Here is a 26,651-nt window from a genome sequence, read left to right on the forward strand (position 1 = left end):
TGTAAATTACATTTATATAATAATAATAATATAATTACAATAAATTACATTATTGTGGATCATTGGTAAAAACATCACAGCCTCGTTCTGTCCAACCTATTCCAGCGAAAGTTTGGCAGTTGGTCTATAAAACTTTCCAAAATACATTTCCCTCTACAATGAGTTTTGGAGAGGAAGGAATTGAAAATGTACAGATCACTAAACATCCAACGCAAAGGCGAGACGAAAATTTTCAATAAAGTTTAATGAGTTACCTTCGAACTAAGAGGACAACGCCGACAACTCATGAAAGAGAAGCATAGGCTAAATGAAACTGATATTAGTTAAAACACAGATACGTTGTTATCAAAGTTTAAATTTGTTTAAATACCTTTAAATCTCGTTGAGTCAGCCCAGTGATTTCATTTAATCACAGAGAATGAATACTTGCTGGGAATAATCTGCGAGACTTCAAAGGCGACTTTTGAAGTCGAGATAAAGATGTATCCTTGGGACTGTGCGCACCCTAAATCAAATTTCATTAAATTCTTTCATCTCTTTGATGAGTTTTAAGCGTAGATAATGTAATAGATTTTTCTCCGCTGCATATATTTTCCACGAACTGTAATAAAACTTTTCGTGTGGCCATTGCGTTGGATGCTTAGCAATCTGTGCATTTTGAATTCCGCCCACTTTGAAAGTATGTGGTGCAGAAAATTTATTCCATCACAATAATTTGTTTTACCTTGTTTAGATATATTGAACAGCGAATGAAATGCAAATCTGACTTTTGGTGACTTTTCAAGATGAAGTCAAACTGTCGATCAAAGGCTGATTCACCCTTTGTCACACAAATTTCTGTATCGGGTATGCCCGTGCCCACTGTTGTAAACAATACGTATCATTTTGTGCTATGATGTTTGAGTGACGTAATATATGCATGTGTGTGGAGGGCGACAGCCACATGGTAAACTCAGTCCTCTACACTAAGCTTCAATTGCATCATTTCCCGGCCTGATAATGGAGCGAGTACATTTTATTTATTTATTTGACTGGTATTTTAAATCGTACTGAATAATATTTCACTTATACGACGGCGGTCAGCATTATGGTGGGTGGAAACCGGGCAGAGCTCGGGGGAAACCCAAGACCATCCGCAGGTTACTGACGGACGTTCCCACGTACGGCCGGAGAGGAAGCCAGCATGAGCTGGACTTGAACTCACAGCGACCGCATTGGTGAGAGACTCCTGGTTCATTACGCTGCGCTGGCGCGCTGAGCCACGGAGGCCCCGAGCGAATACATAGAAAGAGAAATAACTACAGGCCTACCAGGCATTTCTGAGAATTGTTTTTCTTCTCTTTCTGGTATGGGAAAATCGGTATGGACATTCAATGCATACCAATATTGAGACCGGCCACGATAGCACAATTGGTAGAGCGTCGGCTTCGGGAGCGGTAGACCCAGGGACAATCCTGGGTCGAGTCACACCTAAGACCTTAAAAGAGGCAGTTGTAACTTCCTCGCTCAGCGTTCAGCATGAAGGGGATATTGCAACGACTGGTTGACCCGTAGCACAATGGCTTGGGCGGTGCAAGACTTACTTGCCTTCGGTAAGGCGTCTTAGTGAAGCAGCACTAGAAAAACAGAGGTGGAAATCCGAGTTAATTTCATGCACTCTAAGGATTCCTTTGTCGTCATATGACTGAAAACTTGATAACTACCTGTGCCACGCTAAACTCCAAGAACTCACTCACTCACTCACTCACTCACTTACTCGCCAACATGGAGAATAAGCTTATTCCGCGGTGCAGGCTAATTTTGTGGCATTGGAATGCAAGTGGCGAAGAAATCTGATGTTAGATGCAGTTGACACACCCATCTGATCTGAATCAGAATAAAATTTGGAGCAGTCGCGGCTGAACCGTTGAAATCTTTTCATCGCTGGGCCACACCAGATGTGAGTTCAATCCCGGCCTTAGACAGTAAGTTTGTAGATTATTTTCTCTCATGTACGCATGCTCGTAGTGCCGACGACACTTATCTGTATGTATGTGTGCTTGGGGTTTTACTTCTTACTTAACAAACAACGAGAAGTCATTAGCTCTGAGTGTAGGCCTACATATATTGTGTCTTCTTAAGACAGTTCTAGTCCTTGCCGTCAAAGTGCTGCCACTACTGAAGTATCACGCCGAAGACACCAGACATGACATCCCACCCAGCCACATTATACTGACACCCGGCCAAGCAGCCATGTTTCTTTGCTGTAAAGCAGAGCATAGGTCGAGCAAGCAACTGGGTGCAGTTCGACGCAGCGTAGCGGAGGTCATAAAAGTTAGTCGGATGTTCGCGTTAGGTGGTAGGCGATTCAAAGAGACCAGGCCAATTTTTCAAACTTTAACATTCAAATATCTCTTATCTTTTGAAATATACAATAACCAATTGTTGAAAAAAATATATCTCTTTTGATCCTCTTTTCCCCTAACACCAAAGTTGACAACATCTATCTCCAGGGGGCACTGCAATCGAATCGCCTGTATATTGTGTAAATTTGGTTGCTCTAGACCAATCAGTATTGTGTGTGTGTGGGAGGAGATTCGACGTCGATTCGACGGCGATTCGATTGCAGTGCTCCTTGGAGTTTCTGATCTTCGAAGCGATTATGTCGAAATGTTTAACGATAGTGAGCAAATGGCGGCGCCTGATCAGATTCAGCTCGGTGCGCGTAGTTTGACTACGACTGGCTGCAACTGTAAGCAGATACTTAGCAACGTAACTGTCATGTGACCTGTTCATGATGGCGAGATTCTTGTACTTGGTGCGTTGATGTAACTGATATAGCGTCTAATATACCTTTAAGTTAAGTGCCTTTTCTTTCGAAAGTTTAGGTCTCTTGTGCAATTTTCTTGTCATTTTATTCCAACAGTTCTCTTATATACCCCAATTTAGTGACAGACAAGACAAATGTAATACAATTACAGTCCTTTCTCTGGTTACACTCCCCGTGTAAATGATTTGCTTTGTCTGTGCGATGCGAGAGGTGTTGTACAAGCACGGGCTAAGCCACAGGCTATCGATGAACTTATTTGTCGCAAGCACGCCTAGATTGACAGAGTTGGGTACAACGTATACGTATAGGTTCATATTAGGGTTTTTGAAGTCACTGTTCAAACTTAAAATGCAGCTTTTTCGGTAAAATTTCTGCTTTTCTTGGAAAATGTTCTAAAATTTCGAACTGGACATGATCACAATAGAAGTTGAAAGCTTTTCAGATAAAGATTTCATATTTGATACGCAGGCTCAGATTAATGTGAACTTAGATTCTATTTAAATTACCACTGGTTTGATTAAATTTCTGGTTTGCACGGAAACTGACTATAAGTAGGAAGTTTCAGCGACGTTATAAATCGCCATGTTCAACTCCATTAAATTTGTCCCATTGTCCATACATGGAGCTGAACGTCTTTTTAGTGAGTATTTGGGGCAAGTTCTTGTACAGACTCAACCTGAGTATCAGCACGTGTTACCTCACCGGAATGTCATGTCAAAAACACCAAACCTGACACCCTGTAGCTTTATAGACATGTCTAGACTCGGATTTGTTCCGCATGTCAGGGAGATGTAGACTTTTTAATGTTGAGGCCACACCAGTGTCATTTAAGGTAAGATCACTTACTGGTTACAGCGCCCGCCACGAAGTCGGGCGACCTGGGATCAAAACCGGGTCTGGTCATACCATCTTTATTTTATCAAGCGACAGCGTGTTATCGGTGTCGCTGGCAGGAAGAAGGGTCATACCAAAGACTTTTAGAATGGTACTCATTGCTGCCTCGTTTTTGTCTTAGCGCTGAGACGTTTGAGTAAGGAAGCAGGACTGGTTGGGCCGGTGTCAGTGTAATGTGAATGAGTGGGCTGTCATGTCTTCGGCATGAGACTTCAGTGACGGCATCACTTTAAGGGCATGGCCTGACCCTTCTTCAAGAAGGCAATATATGTACACACACCTAATGGCTCCTCGTCGTTATATTACTGAAAGATTGTTAAGTGCGATATAAAAAACACACGTACATACATGGTAAGACACAGCGTGCTGCCTTCCATATGCACCAGTGTTGGTATCTTCTCTATTTTATGGCATACGTACAGAATTCCATGCGGAAATGCTGGTTTTTATGGCCGTATTCTATGTTTGATGAAGTGGACATAAACAGAAGTGGACATAAAATCAACCAGTTCGAATGAAGATCTCATTAGAATCAGTAGTTTTATTGACAGCAAACAATCATGGCGGCTGTTACATCTATTCTGGTGGAGGCCTGGGCCTCGGGACGAAATTCAAAGTTTGGGCGGCGGCCTTCAGGACACCTCCTTCTCTTCTCCAAAGGACCAACTCACTGCAAAAAAGTAGAGTAGGTGTAATTAGAATGGTGCCTGCATGTTCACATTTATTTGTTTATTTGCCTATACATTTGATTTATTTATTATACTTTATTTGATTGGTGATTTACGCCGTACTCAAGGATAGTTCACTTACATGATGGCGGCCAGAATAATCGTGAGGAATCCCACGACCATCCGCACGTTGCTTTCAGATCTTCCTACTTACGGCCCGACAGGATGAACTGGACTTGAACTCACAGCAATCGCATTGGTGAAAGGCCTCTGGGTCGTCGTGCGGCACTGGCATGCTAAGCCACTCGGCTACAGAGACCCCCTTATAAATTTGAGCAGCGCTTTTCAATCGCCAGGTACCAGCTCAGTTGGCAGAGCGTCCGCTTCGGGGGCAGTAGATTCAGGGTCAATCCTGGGTCGGGTCACACCTAACAACTCTAAAGAGGAAGTTGTACTTCCTGGTTTTGCGTTCAGCATTAAGAGGAAGTGCAAAGTCTGGTCGACCCGTATCAGTATAATGGCTGGGAAGACGCGGCTTACTTTTCTTCGGTAAGTCGTCTCAGTGAAGCAGCACTAGATTAAAGGGCCGCAGAAAATCCCTCCTGCAATAATGTGGTACATTACATGCACTCTGACTCCTTCTCATCGGATGACTGAAATATTGTTAAGTACGACGTTAAAGTCCAAGCACTCACTCACTCACTAGAACATCGAGATATCAAACTTCGTACCTATATAATCCTAGACCACGTGTCTTCCATCAATGCATTATACAGTCCGAATAAACTAAGCTGGACATAGAATTTTCATACATCCAGCTCGCTCAGACTTTGGAATATCAATTGAAATTAACATTATATAAGGCATGAACTTACTATGCAGCTCCGAATCCGGTGTTAAAGCTGGTGGTCTCAATCAGATTGAGACCTATGACAAGATCCTCGCTTAAGTAGAGGATGTCTTCAACAGTCAGTATAGAGGGAGAACCGGAGATTTCACCGAGAACAAAAGAGTTGAAGATGGAGACAGTGCTTTTCACCCTACTCTCTGTAAAGAAAATCATAAAACTGCATGAATTAAGAAACACTCTGGAGAGTATGAATAAATCGTCCGGTCGTTGGACTTCCTCTACGATCGAACATGGAAAGATCTTCCAGCAACCTGCGTTTCCTCCCTCCATAATGCTGACCGCCGTCATATAAGTGAAATATTCTTGAGAACGGCGAAAAACATCAATCAAATAGATAAAAAAAAATCCATATGTTACGTGTAAGCTTTCTCTCTCCGGGAAAATGTGAACATTGAATATAAGAGACACTCAGGACAATACGAGCAAATTATCAATTCGTTAAAAACTCTGTAAGGAACCTAGAACATTAAAAAAAAGAAACACTCATCAAATGAAACACTTATGGATGTGTGACTGGGGAGTGTTCTGGTCTGGATGTGTGACTGGGAAGTGTTGTGGTCTGGATGTGTGACTGGACAGCGTTGTGGTCTGGATGTGTGACTGGGGAGTGTTGTGGTCTGGATGTGTGACTGGGGAGTGTTGTGGTCTGGATGTGTGACTGGGGAGCGTTGTGGTCTGGATGTGTGACTGGAGAGTGTTGTGGTCTGGATGTGTAACTGGAGAGCGCTGTGGTGTGGATGTGTGACTGGAGAGCGTTGTGGTCTGGATGTGTGACTGGGGAGTGTTGTGGTCTGGATGTGTGACTGGGGAGTGTTGTGGTCTGGATGTGTGACTGGAGAGCGTTGTGATCTGGATGTGTGACTGGGGAGTGTTGTGGTCTGAGTGTGTGACTGGAGAGTGTTGTGGTGTGGATGTGTGACTGGAGAGTGTTGTGGTCTGGATGTGTGACTGAAGAGCGTTGTGATCTGGATGTGTAACTGCAGAGCGCTGTGGTCTAAATGTGTGAGTGGAGAGCGTTGTGGTCTGGATGTGTGACTGGAAAGTGTTGTGGTCTGGATGTGTGACTGGGGAGTGTTGTGGTCTGGATGTGTGGCTGGAGGGTGTTGTGGTCTGGATGTGTGATTGGGGAGTGTTGTGGTCTGGATGTGTGGCTGGAGGGTGTTGTGGTCGGGATGTGTGACTGGAGAACGTTGTAGTGTGGATGTGTGAGTGGAGAGCGTTGTAGTCTGAGTGTGTGACTGGAGAGCCTTGTGGTCTGGATGTGTGAGTGGAGTATGTTGTGGTCTGGATGTGTGAGTGGAGAGCGTTGTGGTCTCGATGTGTGACTGGGGGGCGTTGTGGTCTGGATGTTTTACTGGGGAGCGTTGTGGTCTGGATGTGTGACTGGAGAGCGTTGTGATCTGGATGTGTGACTGGAGAGTGTTGTGGTCTGGATGTGTGACTGGAGAGCGTTGTGGTCTGGATGTGTGAGTGGAGTATGTTGTGGTCTGGATGTTTGACTGGGGAGTGTTGTGGTCTGGATGTGTGACTGGGGGGCGTTGTGGTCTGGATGTTTGACTGGGGAGCGTTGTGGTCTGGATGTGTGACTGGAGAGCGTTGTGATCTGGATGTGTGACTGGAGAGCGTTGTGGTCTGGATGTGTGACTGGAGAGCGTTGTGGTCTGGATGTGTGAGTGGAGTATGTTGTGGTCTGGATGTGTGACTGGAGAGCGTTGTGGTCTGGATGTGTGACTGGGGGGCGTTGTGGTCTGGATGTTTGACTGGGGAGCGTTGTGGTCTGGATGTGTGACTGGGGAGCGTTGTGGTCTGGATGTGTGACCAGAGAGCGTTGTGGTCTGGATGTGTGACTGGAGAGCGTTGTGGTCTGAATGTGTGACTGGGGAGCGTTGTGGTCTGGATGTGTGACTAGGAAGTGTTGTGGTCTGAATGTGAGACTGGAGAGTGTTGTGGTCTGGATGTGTGACTGGAGAGCGTTGTGGTCTGGATGTGTCACTGGAGAGCGTTGTGGTTGGAATGTGTCACTGGAGAGCGTTGTGGTGGAAATGTGTCAAGAGATACAGAGACTCTGGACATGCAAACAAAAAGGTGTAACAGGCCTCCTGCATGTATATAAATATTATGCCAACATACCCGTTCTACCCACTGGTGGGCCCCTAAACACTGCAATTGTCTGGTACAGGAACCAGGTGTCGTCCGTGTAATAGTCGCTCAGGGTGGTATTGGCTACTGTAGAACGGACAGTAGCATTCTTCCACTCCTCGGTTCTGGCTATAACCTCTGAACGGATACCTGGAAAAAGAAAAATGTTTTGTATTTGTCTATTCTTGTCAGACACTTACCGACTGGTATACTGTAAAGTCAAGTTACCCAATCTCTTGTTTTCATTTTTAGTTACCTGGAGAAGGAGGATGGTTTACTCAGCGGACTCCGGGGGCGGGAGGGGGTGGAGGTTCTCCATCCATAAATCTATCTGTCATTATGAAAAGGGAAATATCCTTGACTTGGTTGTTAATAAAGAAATCAAATAAATTGAGAACTAGATAAATAATAACATTCTTATATTTGCAACATTTTCTATACAGTACTGCAGTACAATATGCAGTTTACAGAAGTACAATATACAGCATGTAATTCACAGGGGGCCCCCGTGGCTCAGTCGATTAGCGCGCTAACGCATCGTAGTGACCCAAAAGCCTCTCACCAATGCGGTCGCTGTGAGTTCAAGTCCAGCTCATCCTGCGGATGGTCGTGGGTTTCCCCCGGGCTCTGCCCGGTTTCCACCCACCATAATACTGGCCGCCGTCGTATAAGTGAAATATTCTTGAGGACAGCGTTAAACACCAATAAAATAAATCAATAAATATAATTCACAAGGGTGCAGTATGTAATTCACGGAGGTACAATGCATTTCACAGAAGTACAATATACAATCACATGGGTACAGAATGTAATTCACAGGGGTACAGTATGTAATTCACATGAGTACAGTAAGTAATTTATGGGGTAAACTATGTAATTCAAGGCGGTACAATATGCAGTTCACAGAAGTACAATATTTAATTCACAGGGGTACAGTGTGTAATTCACAAGGGTACAGTATGTAATTCACAGGGGTACAGTATGTAATTCACAGGGGTACAGTAGGTAATTCACACGGATATTCACGGAGATCCTATATCATATAACTAGAGAACAATACATTATTCACGGAGATCCTATATAATATTCTTTGAGAACAATACGTTATTCACGGAGATCCCGTATGATATTACTTGACAACAATACGTTATTCACGAAGGTCCTATACGATATTACTAGAGAGCAATACGTTATTCACGAATTACCTATATGACAGTACTTCAGAACAATAAGTAATTCAACGGGTTACTGTTTGACGCCTTGAAGGACAATATGCTCTCTTTATGTATGCTTGGAGTTTAATGCGTACTTAGCAGTTTTTCAATCATATGACGACTAGGACTCTTGAGGTGTGTGTATATATAGTGTGTCTTCTAGTGACAGGGGGAGGCCATACCGAAGACACCAAATATGATACCCCACCCAGTCATATTATAATTACACTGGGTCAATCACTATTGTTTCCTTGCTCTAACTTTTTAGTCCTGAGCCCCAAGCGAGGCAGCAGCAAGGGCCATTTTTAAACTTTTTGGTATGACCCAATGCGGGTTTGATCCCGGGATGTTCGGACTTCGAGGCGGACGCTCTAACGATTAAGCCAACGAAGCGATCCATGTTATTCGCGGGGATTCACACTATCCACAGATCAGTTCACGATTTTGCCACAATATTGTATATTAACAGAGTGCAATACATTCTTCGCAAGTGTAAGATATGACTCACCATTGCATTTTGGGAAGCGTGAGGTCTTTGTGATCACTTCCGTTCGACACACGCACCCTGCTCCACACACTTGTCCTTTCTTAAAAGAGAGCAGAGGAAATATACGTTATCATTATTAGAATCACAAATAGAAAGTATAAATCATAAAAGAAAAGTGGCAAAAGCCGACAACACACAGACGTTGGAAGCGGGAGTGAGGCAGAGCGTTGGTTTGGGGGTAGGGGGTAAGGTTGGGGTGGGGGTGGGGTGGGGATCGGTCTTTTCTCACGATAGGCGTAACTTACATGTTCCAAGCACCGCCATAACCTATATACAGAGAGACATTCTCATGGCCACCGTGAACGTCATTCGTCTCTCTCTGTATGTCTGTTCTAAGGACTTTTATAAAAGAAAAGACAACAAATAATTTAACTTACTTTGGTCGAAACAACCACAAACATGTTTTCTGACTGGCTTGGGAACTCCGTAAACCAATTTCTGATCTGGAATTCTTACGAGACCATGGGACATTGGAGAAACCGGAAACGCCGATGTCGCGTCACTCATGCTCTACACCCACTCAGTATTCGCGGCAAAAAGGCAGTATAGGCATCGAGTGAGGTTACAGTGGAAACAGAAAAAAACGTACATGATTTGTTAGACTTGATAAAAAGTCGTCGCTTTCGATTTTCTCACCGTGATTGATTTTGTTTAACTTGAACTACGATATATCAGTTGTAAAACATCACAAAACGAGAAAGGTACACCTTTTAACTTTTGAGTAGGATACGCTACTTTTCAATTGTACTTTTGTGTGTGTGTGTGTGTGTGTGTGTGTGTGTGTGTGTGTGTGTGTGTGTGTGTGTGTGTGTGTGTGTGTTTGTGTGTGTGTGTGTGTGTGTGTGTGTTGTATTCTTTTGGACGAGAAAGCTATCAGGTAAAGTTGCAAAGACTTCCGCAACGGGGACTTACATCACATCTTCCTTCACCTTTCTGGAATTTCGGTCTGTTTCGACGTTTTGAATTAGCCAATGACCAGGAGCACTGAAACAAAAACGAACAAAGTCATCTGACATACATTTATTACCGTTTTTACATTTATATTTTTAATATTCTTGAGTATGGTGTGAAACACCAAATAAATAAAAAAATAAATATCACTTATGCATTTGTTCAGGTATCACTTAACTTGTAAAAATGTTGGAACTCACGGCAATCAGTAGACAGATGATCAGCAGTCTTCTGGACGACATTGATAACATGGAGTGAGTCAAACTGTGTTTCGAGAATCAGTTCACACTGTACTTGCCTGCAGTACAAGTACCCAGCTTGATGGACGTTAAATAGGGGTCCTTTTTGTAGGCTCTGCTCAACCGGATATCGCACTCGATCGCGCTGTCCTCAAACCAAACATTTCCAAGTAAGGCTGGCATGACACACGTAGCAACAGCTGGTGATTTTTTTCCAGATAATATCATCTCATTATTACCTGAAATCGCTTAAGAGTTTGAGTCAAGGGTTCTGGTATATCTGATTTAGATTTACATATACATTAAACCATTTGTTAATAGGCGTATCCTAGGGTGGCCATGTGTCAAGCGAGAAAGATGGAGGTTAAAATTATCATCTCATCGAATTAATTACATCGTGTTGCGTAAGAGCGTGTAAGGTGTGGTTAGTTGGGGTGATGGAGTGGGGAGGTGGGGGAAGGGGCATAGAGAGAGAGAGAGGTGGGGGGAGCCATCTCAAAACACTTTTACTATCTACTAGTGATGGTCAATAGAGATTCGTCCTCGTCTCTATACATGGGGCATTAGTTTAAAAAGTTGTCTCAAAAGCTGGACTCCAAGAGCATCTCACCAAGTCCAGCTAATGCTGGTTTCCCCTCCAGACTTACTTGGGAAGGTCTTCAAGCAACCTGCGGATGGTCGAGGGTTTCCCTCGGGTCTCTGTCCGGATTCCTCTCACCATAATATTGGTCGCCGTCGTATGCGAAATATTATTGAAAAGGGTGTAAATCAAACAACCAATCAAACAAACGTGTATCAAAGCATGCCTCATATGCTGTACAGTCATGTGCACAATATGGACGGTACGGGGTAAAACATCAATCACAGCTGGATACCCTACAAACACTGTTTTCAAGACAAAGCACTTTTCACGACAAGTATTGTGGAGAAGTGGAAAAGTGGGAAATCTCGGGTACCACATATATGAGTAGATGGTTACCTACTCGTATAGATTTTCCAGACAAGTACTGCGGAGAAGTGGGAAAAGTGGGAAATATCGGGTACCACAGATATGAGTAGACGGTTACCTTCTTGTATGCACTCATGTTTACAGCAAGTATTGTGGAGAAGTGGGAAAAGGTGGGAAATGTCGGTTATCACAGATATGAGTAGATGATTACCTTCTCGTATAGACTGTTTTCCTGACAAGTATTGCGGAGAGGTGGAAAAAGTAGGAAATCTCGTTTATCACAGATATGAGTAGACGGTTAGCTTCTCGTATAGACTGTTTTAAAGACAAGTATTGCGGAGAAGTGAGAAAAGTAGGAAATCTCGGGTACCACAGATATTAGTAGACGGTTACCTTCTTGTACTCACTCATTTTTAAGGCAAGTATTGTAGAGAAGTTGGAAAAGTGCAAAATGTCGGTTACTACAGATATGAGAAAATGGTTACCATTGTTACACAGTTTTCCAGACAAAATGATATTGATGTAAATTACATTAATTACAAAAATATAATAATATAAGTAGATGATTACCTTCTCGTATCGACTGTTTTCTAGAAAAGTATTGCGGAGAGGTGGGAAAAGTAGAAAATCTCGGATACCACAAATATAAGTAGATGGTTACCTTTTCGTGTAGACTGTTTTTCAGACAAATATTGTGGAGAGGTGGGAAAAGTGGGAAATGTTGGGTACCACAAATATAAGTAGATGGTTACCTTCTCGTATAGACAGTTTTCACGACAAGAATTGTGGTGAAGAGGGAAAAGTGGGAAATCTCGGGTACCACAGATATGAGTAGACGGTTACCTTCTTGTACGCACTCATTTTTAAGCCACGTATTGTAGAGAAGTTGGAAAAGTGCAAAATGTCGGTTACTACAGATATGAGAAAATGGTTACCATTGTTACACGTCTTTCCAGAAAAAAATGATATTGATGTAAATTACATTAATATAATAATAATAATATAATTCCAATAAAGTACATTATTGTGGATCATTGGTAAAAACATCACAGCCTCGATCTGTCCAACCTATTCCAGCGAAAGTTTGGCAGTTGGTCTATAAAACTTTCCAAAATACATTTCACTCTACAATGAGTTTTGGAGAGAAAGGAATTGAAAATGTACAGATCACTAGACTTCCAACGCAAAGGCGAGACGAAAATTTTCAATAAAGTTTACTGAGTTACCTTCGAACTAAGAGGACAACGACGACAACTCATGAAAGAGAAACATAAGCTAAAAGAAACTCATATTAGTTAAAACACAGATACATTGTTATCAAAGTTTAAATTTGTTTAAATACCTTTAAATCTCGTTGAGTCAGCCCAGTGATTTCATTCAATCACAGAGAATGAATACTTACTGGGAATAATATGCGAGACTTCAAAGGCGACTTTTGAAGTCGAGATAACGATGTATCCCTGGGACTGTGCGCAGCCTAAATCAAATTTCATTAAATTCTTTCATCTCTTTGATGAGTTTTAAGCGTAGATAATGTAATAGATTTTTCTCCGCTGCATATATTTTTCACGAACTGTAATAAAACTTTTCGTGTGGCCATTGCGTTGGATGCTTAGCAGTCTGTGCATTTTGAATTCCGCCCTATTTGAAAATATGTGGTGCAGAAAATTTATTCCATCACAATAATTTGTTTTACCTTGTTTAGATATATTGAACAGCGAATGAAATGCAAATCTGACTTTTGGTGACTTTTCAAGATGAAGTCAAACTGTCGATCAAAGGCTGATTCACCCTTTGTCACACAAATTTCTGTATCGGGTATGCCCTTGCCCACTGTGGTAAACAATACGTATCATTTTGTGCTATGATGTTTGAGTAACGTAATATATGCATGTGTGTGGAGGGCGACAGCCACATGGTAAAATCAGTCCTCTACACAAAACTTCTATTGCATCAGTTCCCGACCTGATAATGGAACGAATACATTTTATTTATTTATTTATTTATTTGATTGTTGTTTTACGCCGTACTGAAGAATAGTTCACTTATACGACGGCGGTCAGCATTATGGTGGGTGGAAACCGGGCAGAGCTCGGGGGAAAACCCACGACCATCCGCAGGTTACTGACGGACGTTCCCACGTACGGCTTGAACTCACAGCGACCGCATTGGTGAGAGACTCTTGGTTCATTACGCTGTGCTATCTCGCTGAGCCACGGAGGCCCAGAGCAAATACATTGAAAGAATGAATGAATGATTATGGCTTAACGCCACATCGGCAATATTTCAGCCATATTGTGGCGAATATACATAGAAAGAGAAATAACTGCAGGCCTCCCAGGCATTTCTGAGAATTGTTTTCTTGTCTTTCTGGTATGGGAAATTCGGTGTGCTTAAAACAAAGTATGGACATTCAATGTATGCCAATATGGGGAATTAGCTTATTCCGCGGTGCAGGCTAATTTTGTGGCATTGGAATGCAAGTGGCGAAGAAATCTGATGTTAGATGCAGTTGACACACCCATCTGATCTGAATCAGAGCGGTTAAAATCTTTTCATCGCTGGGCCACATCAGATGTCAGTTCAATCCCAGCCTTAGACAGTAAGTTTGTAGATTATTTTCTCTCATCGCATGCTCCTAGGCCTTTGGCGCCAGTAAGCTGCCGACGACACTTATCTGTATGTATGTGTGCTTGTGGTTTTACTTCTTACTTAACAAACAACGAGAAGTGATTAGCTCTGAGTGTAGGCCTACATATATTGTGTCTTCTTATGACAGTTCTAGTCCTTGCCGTCAAAGTGCTGCCACTACTGAAGTATCACGCCGAAGACACCAGATACGACATCCCACCCAGCCAGATTATACTGACACCCGGCCAAGCAGTCATGTTTCTGTGCTGTAAAGCAGAGCGTAGGTCGAGCAAGCAACTGGGTGCAATTCGACGCAGCGTGGCGGAGGTCATAAAAGTTAGTCGGATGTTCGCGTTAGGTGGTAGGCGATTCAAAGAGACCAGACCAATGTTTCAAACTTTAACATTCAAATATCTCTTATCTTTTGAAATATACAATGACCAATTGTTGAAAAAAATATATCTCTTTTGATCCTCTTTTCCCCTGACACCAAAGTTGACAACATCTATCTCCATGGAGATAGGGGGCACTGCAATCGAATCGCCTGTATATTGTGTAAATTTGGTTGCTCTAGACCAATCAGTATTGTCTGTGTGTGGGAGGAGATTCGACGGCGATTCGATTGCAGTGCTCCTTGGAGATTTTGATCTTCGAAGCGATTATGTTGAAATGTTTAACGATAGTGAGCAACTGGCGGCGCCTGATCAGATTCATTTCGATGCGCGTAGTTTGACTACGACTGGCGGCAACTGTGAGCAGATACTTAGCAAGGGACGGGATCCTTGAACACGATGCGTGGATGTAATTGATATAACGTCTAATATACCTTTAAGTTAAGTGCCTTTTATAAAGATTTCATATTTAATACGCAGGCTCATATTAACGTGAACTTAGATTCTATTTAAATTGCCTCTGGTTTGATTAAATTTCTGGTTTGCACGGAAACTGACTATAAGTAGCAAGTTTCAGCGACGTTATAAATCGCCATGTTCAACTCCATTAAATTTGTCCCATTGTTCATACATGGAGCTGATCGTCTTTTTAGTGAGTATTTTGGGCAAGTTCTTGTAGAGACTCGAATTGAGTACCAGCACGTGTTACCTCACCGGAATGTCATGTCAAAAACACCAAACCTGACAAATTGTAACTTTATAGACATGTCTAGACTCGGATTTGTTCCGCGTGTCAGAGAGATGTAGACTTTTTAATGTTGAGGCCACACCAGTGTCATTTAAGGTAAGACCACTTAATGGTTAGAGCGACCGCCACGAAGTCAGGCGACCTGGGATCAAAACCGGGTCTGGTCATACCATCTTTATTTTATCAAGCGACAGCGTATTATCAGTGTTGCTGGCAGAAAGAAGGGTCATACCAAAGACTTTAAAATGTTACTCATTGCTGCCTCGTTTGGCGTTCAGCGCTGAGGCGTTTGAGTAAGGGAACAGGACTGGTTGGGCCGGTGTCAGTATAATGTGAATGAGTGGGCTGTCATGTCTTCGGCATGATACTTCAGTGGCGGCATCACTTTAAAGGCATGGCCTGACCCTTCTACAAGAAGGCAATATATGTACACACACCTAATGGCTCCTCGTCGACTGAAAGATTGTTAAGTGCGACGTAAAAAACACACGTACATACATGGTAAGGCACGGCGGGCTGCCTTCCATATGCACCAGTATTGGTATCTTCTCTATTTTATGGCATACATACAGAATTCCATGCGGAAATGCTGGTTTTTAAGGCCGTATTCTATGTTTGATTTTTCACAGAAGTGGACATAAAATCAACCAGTTCGAATGAAGATCTCATTAGAATCAGTAGTTTTATTGACAGCAAACAATCATGGCGGCTGTTACATTTATTCTGCAGGCCTGGGCCTCGGGACGAAATTCAAAGTTTGGGCGGCCGCCTTCAGGACACCTCCTTCTCTTCTCCACAGAACCAACTCACTGCAAAAAATTAGGATGTGTAATTAGGATGGTGCCTGCATGTTCACATTTATTTGTTTATTTGCCTATTTGTTTATTTTGCCTATACATTTGATTTATTGATTATAATTTATTTGATTGGTGATTTACGCCGTACTCAAGGATAGTTCACTTACATGATGGCGGCCAGCATAATCGTGGAAAATCCCACGACCATCCGCACGTTGCTTTCAGATCTTTCTACTTACGGCCCGACAGGATGAACTGGACTTGAACTCACAGCAATCGCATTGGTGAAAGGCTTCTGGGTCGTCGTGCGGCACTGGTGTGCTAAGCCACTCGGCTACAGAGGCCCCCTTATAAATTTGAGCAGCGCTTTTCAATCGCCAGGTACCAGCTCAGTTGGCAGAGCGTCCGCTTAGGGGGCGGTAGATTCAGGGTCAATCCTGTGTCGGGTCACACCTAAGAACTCTAAAGAGGAAGTTGTACTTCCTGGTTTTGCGTTCAGCATTAAGAGGAAGTGCAAAGTCTGGTCGACCCGTATCAGTATAATGGCTAGGAAGACGCGGCTTACTTGTCTTCGGTTAGTCGTCTCAGTGAAGCAGCACTAGATTAAAGGGCCGCAAAGGGCATGCATGCGATATGTACCCAACTTCCGTTAGCAAATGGTTCTTTTGTTTCAGGCCTAATAACTTTCCGAAGATGTAGCTATAATATTTAGATGTATTTAATTTAAAAAACATACAAATAACCTTAATCCAATTTACTTGAATTACAGATTTATAATAGCATTATTGTTTGTCAGAAAATCCTTGCAACCCATGCGAAAGCTAATTTCTACTCCGGAAACTAAGACTTCTTGGAAGAAATACATTTTCACGCCCAGAAAGACCGAAACCTGTACACTTACTATGCAGCTCCGAATCCCGTGCTACGGCTGGTAGCCTCAATCAGATTGAGACCTATGACAAGATCCTCGCTTAAGTAGAGGATGTCTTCAACCGTCAGTATAGAGGGAGACCCGTTGAATTCACCGAGAACCCACCAGTTGTAGACGGAGACAGTGCCTTTCACCCTACTTTCTGTGAAGAAAATCAGAACACCGATTGCATGAATGTAAGAAACATACTCTGGAGAGTATGAATAAATCGTCCGGTCGTTGGACTTCTTCTACGATCGAACATGGAAAGATCTTCCAGCAACCTGCGTTTCCTCCCACCATGAAGCTGACCGCCTTCATATAAGTGAAATATTCTTGAGAACGGCGTAAAACACCAATCAAATAAATAAATAAATCCATATGTTACGGGTAAGCTTTCTCTCTCTGGGAAAATGGGAACATTGAATATAAGAAACACTCAGGACAAAACACTCTGTAGGGAACCCGGAACACTACAAATTAAAAAAGAGCCATCAAATCATTCGAACATTAGACTCCCTGTTGAGAAATGGGAACACTGAATATTAGAAACACTGAGGGGAATACGAGTAAATTATTGATGTCAACAAAGCTTCTTCGACTGAGACTATGTGCTTTGCAGCTGGTGACTCTTTTTGCTGAAAAGCAATAGGGCATATAAACAGTTACTTGTCACGTGTATATTAAAGGGTATATTTTGTTGCTGTAACAATATGGGACAAATCTATGTCTTTTCGCAAACAGGCGATAGAAAACTTCTGAGTTTTTTAGTTGACATATATTCGTGACATTCTGTACCTGCATCAATTTCGAAAAGATGTCAGTCTATGACCTGTATTTTGAATGCGGTGGAGCTATTAACAGTGCGGTGTGACAGGAGAGCGTCGTGTTCTAAATGTATGGCACGGGAGGGCATTCTGGAGTGAAAGTGTGAAAGGAAATCTTTGTGGTCTGAATGTGTGACAGGAGAGCTTTGTGGTGTGACAGGAAAGCGCTGTGGTGTCACAGGAGGGCGTTTTGCTATGAATGTGTGAGTGGATTGTGTTGTGGTGTGGATGTGTTACAATAGAGCGTTGTGGTGTGGATGTGTGAGTGGAGAGCGTTGTGGCGTGGATGTGTGACTGAAGAGCGTAGTGGTCTGGATGTGTGTCTGAAGAGCGTTGTGGTGTGGATGTGTGACTGTGGAGCGTTGTGGTCTGGATGTGTGAGTAGAGAGCGTTGTGGTGTGGATGTGTGACTGGAGAGCGTTGTGGTCTGGATGTGTCAGTGGAGAGTGGTGTGGTGTGAATGTGTGACTGGAGAGCGTTGTGGTCTGGATGTGTGACTGAAGAGCGTTGTGGTCTGGATGTGTGAAAGGAGAGTGTTGTTGTTTGGATGTGTGAGTGGAGAGTGTTGTGGTCTGGATGTGTGACTGGAGAGCGTTGTTGTTTGGATGTGTGAGTGGAGAGTGTTGTGGCCTGGATGTGTGACTGGAGAGTGTTGTGGTGTGGATGTGTGACTGGAGAGCGTTGTGGTGTGGATGTGTGAAAGGAGAGCGTTGTGGTCTGGATGTGTGACTGGGGAGCGTTGTGGTCTGGAGGTGTATGTGGAGAGTGGTGTGGTCTGGATGTGTGAATGGAGAGCGTTGTTGTTTGGATGTGTAAAAGGAAAGTGTTGTGGTCTGGATGTGTGAGTGGAGAGTGTTGTTGTCTAGATGTGTGAGTGGAGAGCGTTGTGGTCTGGATGTGTGAGTGGAGAGCGTTGTGGTCTGGATGTGGGTTTGGAGAGTGTTGTGGTCTGGATGTGACACTGGAGAGCGTTGTGGTATGAATGTGCGACAGAGCGCTGACAAGCGTCAGAGATTTTGGACATTCAAACAATAAAATATAACAGGCCTTCAACATGTACATAAATCGCATGCCAACGTACCCGTTCTACCCACTGGTGGGCCCCTAAACACTGCAATCGTCTGGTAAAAGAACCAAGTATTGTTCGTGTAGAAGTCGCTGAGGGTAGTATTGGCTATTGTACCACGGAGAGTAGCATTCTTCCACTCCTCGGTTCTGGCTATAACCTCTGAACGGATATCTGGAAAGAAAAATGTTTTGTATTTGTCTATTCTTGTCATTCAATGTAGCAATTGTGATACTCGCTACATGTATTCTACATGACACTTACAGACTGGTATACTGTAAAGTCAAGTTACACGTTATGCGTTCTCGTCACACTGAATACGTCTGCAATACTACCGCAGTGGAGTTCAGCCGTAATTATTCATGCATTCATTCACTGCCTTTTTCATGTGGGTATAATACATCATTCACAGGAGTACAACGCGGTATTCACAACAGCTCACTAGTTTATAGGCAAGCATTATGATATCCATCGGAGATCCAGTATGACATTACCTGAGAACAATACGTTATTCACGAAGATCCCATATGCTATTGCTTGACAACAATATATTTTTCACGGAGATCCTATATCATATTACTAGAGAACAATATCTTATTTAAGGAGACCCTGTACGACGTTACTAGAGAACAATACGTTATTCACGGAGGTCCTATACGACATTACTACAGAACAATACGTTATTCAGGAAGAACCTATATGACAGTACTAAAGAACTATACATTATTCACCGAGATCCTATATGATATTACTAGAGAAAAATACGTTATTCAGCGGGATACTGTATGACGCCTTGGGGGACAATATGTTTTTGTATGTAGGCATATATTTATGCTTGGAGTGTAATGCGTACTTAGCAGTTTTTCAATCATATGATTGAGGTGTGTGTATATATAGTGTGTCTTCTAGTGACAGGGGGAGTCCATACCGAAGACACCAAATATGATACCCCACCCGGTCATATTATAATTACACCGGGTCAATCAGTCTTGTTTCCTTGCTCTAACTTTTTAGTACTGAGCCCCAAGCAAGACAGCAGCAAGGACCTTTTTTAAACTTTTTGGTATGACCCAATGCGGGTTTGATCCCGGGATGTTCGGACTTCGAGGCGGACGCTCTAACCATTAAGCCAACGAAGCGATCCATGTTATTCGTGGGGATTCACAATATCCACAGAACAGTTCACGATTTTGCCACATTATTGTATATTACCAGAGTGCAATACATTCTTCGCAAGTGTAAGATATGACTCACCATTGCATTTTGGGAAGCGTGAGGTCTTTGTGATCACTTCCGTTCGACACACGCACCCTGCTCCACACACTTGTCCTTTCTTGAAAGAGAGCAGGGGAAGTATACGGTATCATTAGAATCACAAATAGAAAGTATAAACCATAAAAGAAAAGTGGCAAAAGCCGACAACACACAGGCGTTGGAAGCCGGAGTGAGGCAGAGGGTTGGTTTGGGGCTGGGGTGGGGGGATGGAGGGGAGGGGGTCTTTTCTCACGATAGGCGTAACTTACACGTTCCAAACACTGGCATAACCTATATAGAGAGAGACATTCTCACGGTCAGTGTTAACGTCATTCGTTTCTATCTGTATGTCTGTTCTATGGACTTGTGTAAAAGAAAAGTCAACAAATAATTTAACTTATTTTGGTCGAAACAACCACAAACATGTTTTCTGACTGGCTTTGTAACTCTGTAAACCAATTTCTGATCTGGAAGTCTGATGAGACCATGGGACATTGGAGAAACCGGAAACGCCGATGAAAAGATCGGTCTTTTCTCACGATAGGCGTAACTTACATGTTCCAAGCACTGGCATAACCTATATAGAGAGAGACATTCTCACGGTCAGTGTTAACGTCATTCGTTTCTATCTGTATGTCTGTTCTATGGACATGTGTAAAAGAAAAGTCAACAAATAATTTAACTTAGTTTGGTCGAAACAACCACAAACATGTTTTCTGACTGGCTTTGTAACTCTGTAAACCAATTTCTGATCTGGAAGTCTGATGAGACCATGGGACATTGGAGAAACCGGAAACGCCGATGTCGCGTCATTCATACTCTACACCCACTCAGTATGTGCGTCAAAAAGGCAGTATAGGCATCGAGTGAGGTTACAGCGGAAACAGAAAAAAATCGAACCTGACTTGTTTGACTTGATAAAAAGTCGTCGCTTTCGATTTTCTCTCCGTGATTGATTTTGCTTAACTTGAACTACGATATATCAGTTGTAAAACATGACAAAAAGAGAAAGGTGCACCTTTTAACTTTTGAGTAGGATAGGCTACTTTTCAATTGTATTTTTGTGTGCATTGTTTTCATTTGGACGAGAAAGCTATCAGGTAAAGTTGCAAAGACTTCCGCAACGGGGACTTACATCACATCTTCCTTCACCTTTCTGGAATTTCGGTCTGTTTCGACGTTTTGAATTAGCCAATGACCAGGAGCACTGAAACAAAAAAACGAACAAACTCATGTTACATACATTTATTACCGTTTTTACATTTATAGGCGGTGAAAACGGCAGTGTTTCGCCAGACAATTGATCAAAATATGTATTTCAGCCGAGATTCGATTGCAAGATTTAATTCGTGAGGAACATCAGCATCAGTCAATGAGTCCACAAGTCAAAAATGAACATAAATACAGGTATGTATCATTACACATCAGTTATTCTATGTCCGGCTTCCTCCTACCATAATATTCTTGAGTGTGGTGTGAAACACAAAGTAAATAAATAAATATCACTTATGCATTGGTTCAGGTATTACTTAACTTGTAAAAATGTTGAAACTCACGGCAATCAGTAGACAGATGATCAGCAGTCTTCTGGACGACATTGATAACATGGAGTGAGTCAAACCGTGTTTCGAGAATCAGTTCACACCGCACTTGCCTGCAGTACAAGTACCCAGCTTGACGGACTTTAAATAGGGGTCCTTTTTGTAGGCTCTGCTCAACCGGATATCGCACTCGATCGCGCTGTCCTCAAACCAAACATTTCCAAGTAAGGCTGGCATGACACACGTAGCAACAGCTGGTGATTTTTTTCCAGATAATATCATCTCATTATTACCTGAAATGATGGCTTAAGAGTTTGAGTCAAGGATTCTGGTATATCTGATTTAGATTTACATATACATTAAACCATTTGTTAATAGGCGTATCCTACACGGCCATGTGTCAAGCGAGAAAGATGGATGTTAAAATTATCATCTCATCGAATTAATTACATCGTGTTGCGTAAGGGCGTGTAAGGTGTGGTTAGTTGGGCTGATGGAGTGGGGAGGTGGGGGAAGGGGCATAGAGAGAGAGAGAGAGAGAGAGGTGGGGCCAGCCATCTCAAAACACTTTTACTATCTACTAGTGATGGTCAATAGAGATTCGTCCTCGTCTCTATACATGGGGCATTAGTTTAAAAAGTTGTCTCAAAAGCTGGACTCCAAGAGCATCTCACCAAGTCCAGCTAATGCTGGTTTCCCCTCCAGACTTACTTGGGAAGGTCTTCAAGCAACCTGCGGATGGTCGAGGGTTTCCCTCGGGTCTCTGTCCGGATTCCTCTCACCATAATATTGGTCGCCGTCGTATGCGAAATATTCTTGAAAAGGGTGTAAATCAAACAACCAATCAAACAAACGTGTATCAAAGCATGTCTCATATGCTGTACAGTCATGTGCACCATATGGACGGTACGGGGTAAAACATCAATCACAGCTGGATACCCTACAAACACTGTTTTCAAGGCAAAGCACTTTTCACGACAAGTATTGTGGAGAAGTGGAAAAGTGGGAAATCTCGGGTACCACATATATGAGTAGATGGTTACCTACTCGCATAGACTTTCCAGACAAGTACTGCGGAGAAGTGGGAAAAGTGGGAAATCTCGGGTATCACAGATATGAGTAGATGGTTACCTTCTTGTATGCACTCATGTTTACAGCAAGTATTGTGGAGAAGTGGGGAAAGGTGGGAAATCTCGGGTAATACAGATATTAGTAGGTGGTTACCTACTCGTATAGACTTTCCAGACAAGTACTGCGACGAAGTGGGAAAAGTGGGAAATCTCCGGTATCACAGATATGAGTAGACGGTTACCTTCTTGTATGCACTCATGTTTAAAGCAAGTATTGTGGAGAAGTGGGGAAAGGTGGGAAATGTCGGTTATCACAGATATGAGTGGATGATTACCTTCTCGTATAGACTGTTTTCCTGACAAGTATTGCGGAGAGGTGGAAAAAGTAGGAAATCTCGTTTATCACAGACATGAGTAGATGGTTACCTTTTCGTGTAGACTGTTTTTCAGACAAATATTGTGGAGAGGTGGGAAAAGTGGGAAATCTTGGGTACCACAAATATAAGTAGATGGTTACCTTCTCGTATAGACAGTTTTCACGACAAGAATCGCGGTGAAGAGGGAAAAGTGGGAAATCTCGGGTACCACAGATATGAGTAGACGTTTACCTTCTTGTATGCGCTTATTTTTTAAGGCACATATTGTAGAGAAGTTGGAAAAGTGCAAACTACTACAGATATGAGAAAATGGTTACCATTGTTACACGTTTTTCCAGAAAAAAATGATATTGATGTAAATTACATTAATATAATAATAATAATATAATTACAATAAAGTACATTATTGTGGATCATTGGTAAAAACATCACAGCCTCGTTCTGTCCAACCTATTCCAGCGAAATTTGGCAGTTGGTCTATAAAACTTTCCAAAATACATTTCCCTCTACAATGAGTTTTGGAGAGGAAGAAATTGAAAATGTACAGATCACTAAACTTCCAACGCAAAGGCGAGACGAAAATTTTCAATAAAGTTTACTGAGTTACCTTCGAACTAAGAGGACAACGACGACAACTCATGAAAGAGAAACATAAGCTAAAAGAAACTGATATTAGTTAAAACACAGATACGTTGTTATCAAAGTTTAAATTTGTTTAAATACCTTTAAATCTCGTTGAGTCAGCCCAGTGATTTCATTTAATCACAGAGAATGAATACTTGCTGTGAATAATCTGCGAGACTTCAAAGGCGACTTTTGAAGTCGAGATAACGATGTATCCTTGGGACTGTGCGCAGCCTAAATCAAATTTCATTAAATTCTTTCATCTCTTTGATGAGTTTTAAGCGTAGATAATGTAATAGATTTTTCTCCGCTGAATATATTTTTCACGAACTGTAATAAAACATTTCGTGTGGCCATTGCGTTGGATGCTTAGCAATCTGTGCATTTTCAATTCCGCCCTCTTTGAAAGTATGTGGTGCAGAAAATTTATTCCATCACAATAATTTGTTTTACCTTGTTTAGATATATTGAACAGCGAATGAAATGCAAATCTGACTTTTGGTGACTTTTCAAGATGAAGTCAAACTGTCGATCAAAGGCTGTTTCCCCCTTTGTCACACAAATTTCTGTATCGGGTATGCCCGTGCCCACTGTGGTAAACAATACGTATCATTTTGTTGTGCTATGATGTTTGAATGACGTAATGTATGCATGTGTGTGGAGGGCGACAGCCACATGGTAAACTCAGTCCTCTACACAAAGCTTCTATTGCATCATTTCCCTACCTGATAATGTAGCGAATACATTTTATTTATTTCTTTGATTGGTATTTTACATCCTACTGAAGAATATTTCACTTATACGACGGCGGTCAGCATTATGGTGGGTGGAAACCGGGCAGAGCTCGGGGGAAACCCACTACCATCCGCAGGTTGCTGACGGACGTTTCCACGTACGGCCGGAGAGGAAGCCAGCATGAGCTGGGCTTGAACTCAAAGCGACCGCATTGGTGAGAGACTCTTGGTTCATTACGCTGCTCTAGGGCGCTGAGCCACGCAGGCCCAGAGCGAATACATAGAAAGAGAAATAACTACAGGCCTACCAGGCATTTCTGAGAATTATTTTTCTTCTCTTTCTGGTATGGGAAAATCGGTGTGCTTATAACAAAGTATGGACATTCAATGCATACCAATATTGAGACTGGCCCCGATAGCACAATTGGTAGAGAGTCGGCTTCGGGAGCGGTAGACCCAGGGACACGCCTGGGTCGAGTCACACCTAAGGTCTTAAAAGAGGAAGCTGTAACTTCCTCGCTCGGCGTTCAGCATGAAGGGGATATTGCAACGACTGGTTGACCCGTAGCATAATGGCTTGGTCGGGGCAAGGTTTACTTGCCTTCGGTAAGGCGTCTTAGTGAAGCAGCACTAGATAAAACAGAGGTGGAAATCCGAGTTAATTTCATGCACTCTAAGGATTCCTTCGTCATCATATAACTGAAAACTTGATAACTACCTGTGCCACGCTAAACTCCAAGAACTCACTCACTCACTCACTCACTCACTTACTCGCCAACATGGAGAATAAGCTTATTCCGCGGTGCAGGCTAATTTTGTGGCATTGGAATGCAAGTGGCGAAGAAATCTGATGTTAGATGCAGTTGACACACCCATCTGATCTGAATCAGAATAAAATTTGGAGCAGTCGCGGCTGAACCGTTGAAATCTTTTCATCGCTGGGCCACACCAGATGTGAGTTCAATCCCGGCCTTAGACAGTAAGTTTGTAGATTATTTTCTCTCATGTACGCATGCTCGTAGTGCCGACGACACTTATCTGTATGTATGTGTGCTTGGGGTTTTACTTCTTACTTAACAAACAACGAGAAGTGATTAGCTCTGAGTGTAGGCCTACATATATTGTGTCTTCTTAAGACAGGGCTAGTCCTTGCCGTCAAAGTGCTGCCACTACTGAAGTATCACGCCGAAGACACCAGATACGACATCCCACCCAGCCACATTATACTGACACCCGGCCAAGCAGTCATGTTTCTGTGCTGTAAAGCAGAGCGTAGATCGAGCAAGCAACTGGGTGCAATTCGACGCAGCGTAGCGGAGGTCATAAAAGTTAGTCGGATGTTCGCCTTAAGGTGGCAGGCGATTCAAAGAGACCAGACCAATTTTTCAAACTTTAACATTCATATATCTTTTATCTTTTGAAATATACAATAACCAATTGTTAAAAAAAATATATCTCTTTTGATCCTCTTTTCCCCCGACACCAAAGTTGACAACATCTATCTCCATGGAGATAGGGGGCACTGTATGTTGTGTAAATTTGGTTGCTCTAGACCAATCAGTATTGTGTGTGTGTGGGAGGAGATTCGACGGCGATTCGATTGCAGTGCTCCTTGGAGTTTCTGATCTTCGAAGCGATTATGTCGAAATGTTTAACGATAGTGAGCAACTGGCGGCGCCTGATCAGATTCAGTTCGGTGCGCGTAGTTCGACTACGACTGGCGGCAACTGTAAGCAGATACTTAACAACGTGACTGTTATGTGACCTGTTCATGATGACGGGATCCTTGTACACGATGCGTGGATGTAATTCATATAACGTCTAATATACCTTTAAGTTAAGTGCCTTTTCTTTCGAAAGTTTAGGTCTCTTGGGCAATTTTCTTGTCATTTTATTCCAACAGTTCTCTTATATATCTCAATTTAGTGAAAGGCAAGACAAATGTAATATAATTACAGTCCTTTCTCTGGTTACACTCCCCGTGTAAATGATTTGCTTTGTCTGTGCCTTGCGAGAGGTATTGTAAAAGCACGGGCTAAGCCACGGGCCATCGATGAGCTAATTTCTCGCCTCATCGGTGGTCGCATTTTTAAATACGTTACTCATGTATGTGAGACACTTCGTGGTTGACCAACCGGACGCAAGCACGCCTAGATTGACTCAGTTGGGTACAACGTATACGTACAGGGTCATATTGGGATTTTTGAAATCACTGTTCCAACTTAAAATGGAGCTCGATAAAATTGCTGCTTTTCTTGGAAAATATATTAAAATTTCGTATTGGACATGATCACAATAGAAGTTGAAACCTTTTCAGATAAAGATTTCATATTTGATGCGCAGGCTCATATTAACGTGAA

General features: G+C 42.6%; 2 protein-coding genes across 3 annotated transcripts in view; both read right to left on the reverse strand.

The window, feature by feature from the left end:
• LOC135480713 (uncharacterized) overlaps positions 1–21,615 on the reverse strand; it is a 53,964-nt gene extending 32,349 nt beyond the window's left edge. The window contains exons 1-6 of one of the 2 annotated variants that reach the window (XM_064760624.1): positions 21,502–21,615; positions 21,081–21,152; positions 19,946–20,024; positions 18,707–18,865; positions 16,790–16,961; positions 15,795–15,900 (exon numbers count right to left, since the gene is read on the reverse strand). In XM_064760624.1, coding sequence (XP_064616694.1) covers positions 15,810–15,900; positions 16,790–16,961; positions 18,707–18,865; positions 19,946–20,024; positions 21,081–21,152; positions 21,502–21,552 — 624 coding nt within the window. In that variant the 5' untranslated portion in view covers positions 21,553–21,615 and the 3' untranslated portion in view covers positions 15,795–15,809. Of the gene's footprint in view, positions 1–15,794; positions 15,901–16,789; positions 16,962–18,706; positions 18,866–19,945; positions 20,025–21,080; positions 21,153–21,501 lie in introns of those variants that run through there. The other variant, XM_064760622.1, reaches the window with a different exon arrangement.
• On the reverse strand, positions 4,227–10,479 carry LOC135481070 (uncharacterized). The gene is made up of 6 exons (XM_064761002.1): positions 10,333–10,479; positions 10,094–10,165; positions 9,143–9,221; positions 7,412–7,570; positions 5,247–5,418; positions 4,227–4,373 (listed from the first exon to the last, which is right to left on the reverse strand). Exons 1-6 carry the CDS (start codon positions 10,381–10,383, stop codon positions 4,280–4,282), a joined length of 627 nt encoding a protein of 208 aa, XP_064617072.1. The 5' UTR covers positions 10,384–10,479; the 3' UTR covers positions 4,227–4,279.
• Positions 21,616–26,651: the final 5,036 nt, after the last annotated feature.

Source organism: Liolophura sinensis, chromosome 13 (assembly GCF_032854445.1).
Source record: "Liolophura sinensis isolate JHLJ2023 chromosome 13, CUHK_Ljap_v2, whole genome shotgun sequence".
NCBI classification, from domain to species: domain Eukaryota; kingdom Metazoa; phylum Mollusca; class Polyplacophora; order Chitonida; family Chitonidae; genus Liolophura; species Liolophura sinensis.

Excerpts from the sequence above, each read along its gene's own strand:
- LOC135481070 (XM_064761002.1), bottom strand. The coding sequence starts at position 10,383 with ATGTTATCAATGTCGTCCAGAAGACTGCTGATCATCTGTCTACTGATT. Across the intron at positions 9,222-10,093 it reads AAGGTGAAGGAAGATGTGAT|AAAGGACAAGTGTGTGGAGC; the intron begins GTAAGTCCCCGT and ends CTCTCTTTTAAG. Across the intron at positions 4,374-5,246 it reads ACCGGATTCGGAGCTGCATA|TGAGTTGGTCCTTTGGAGAA; the intron begins GTAAGTTCATGC and ends ACTTTTTTGCAG.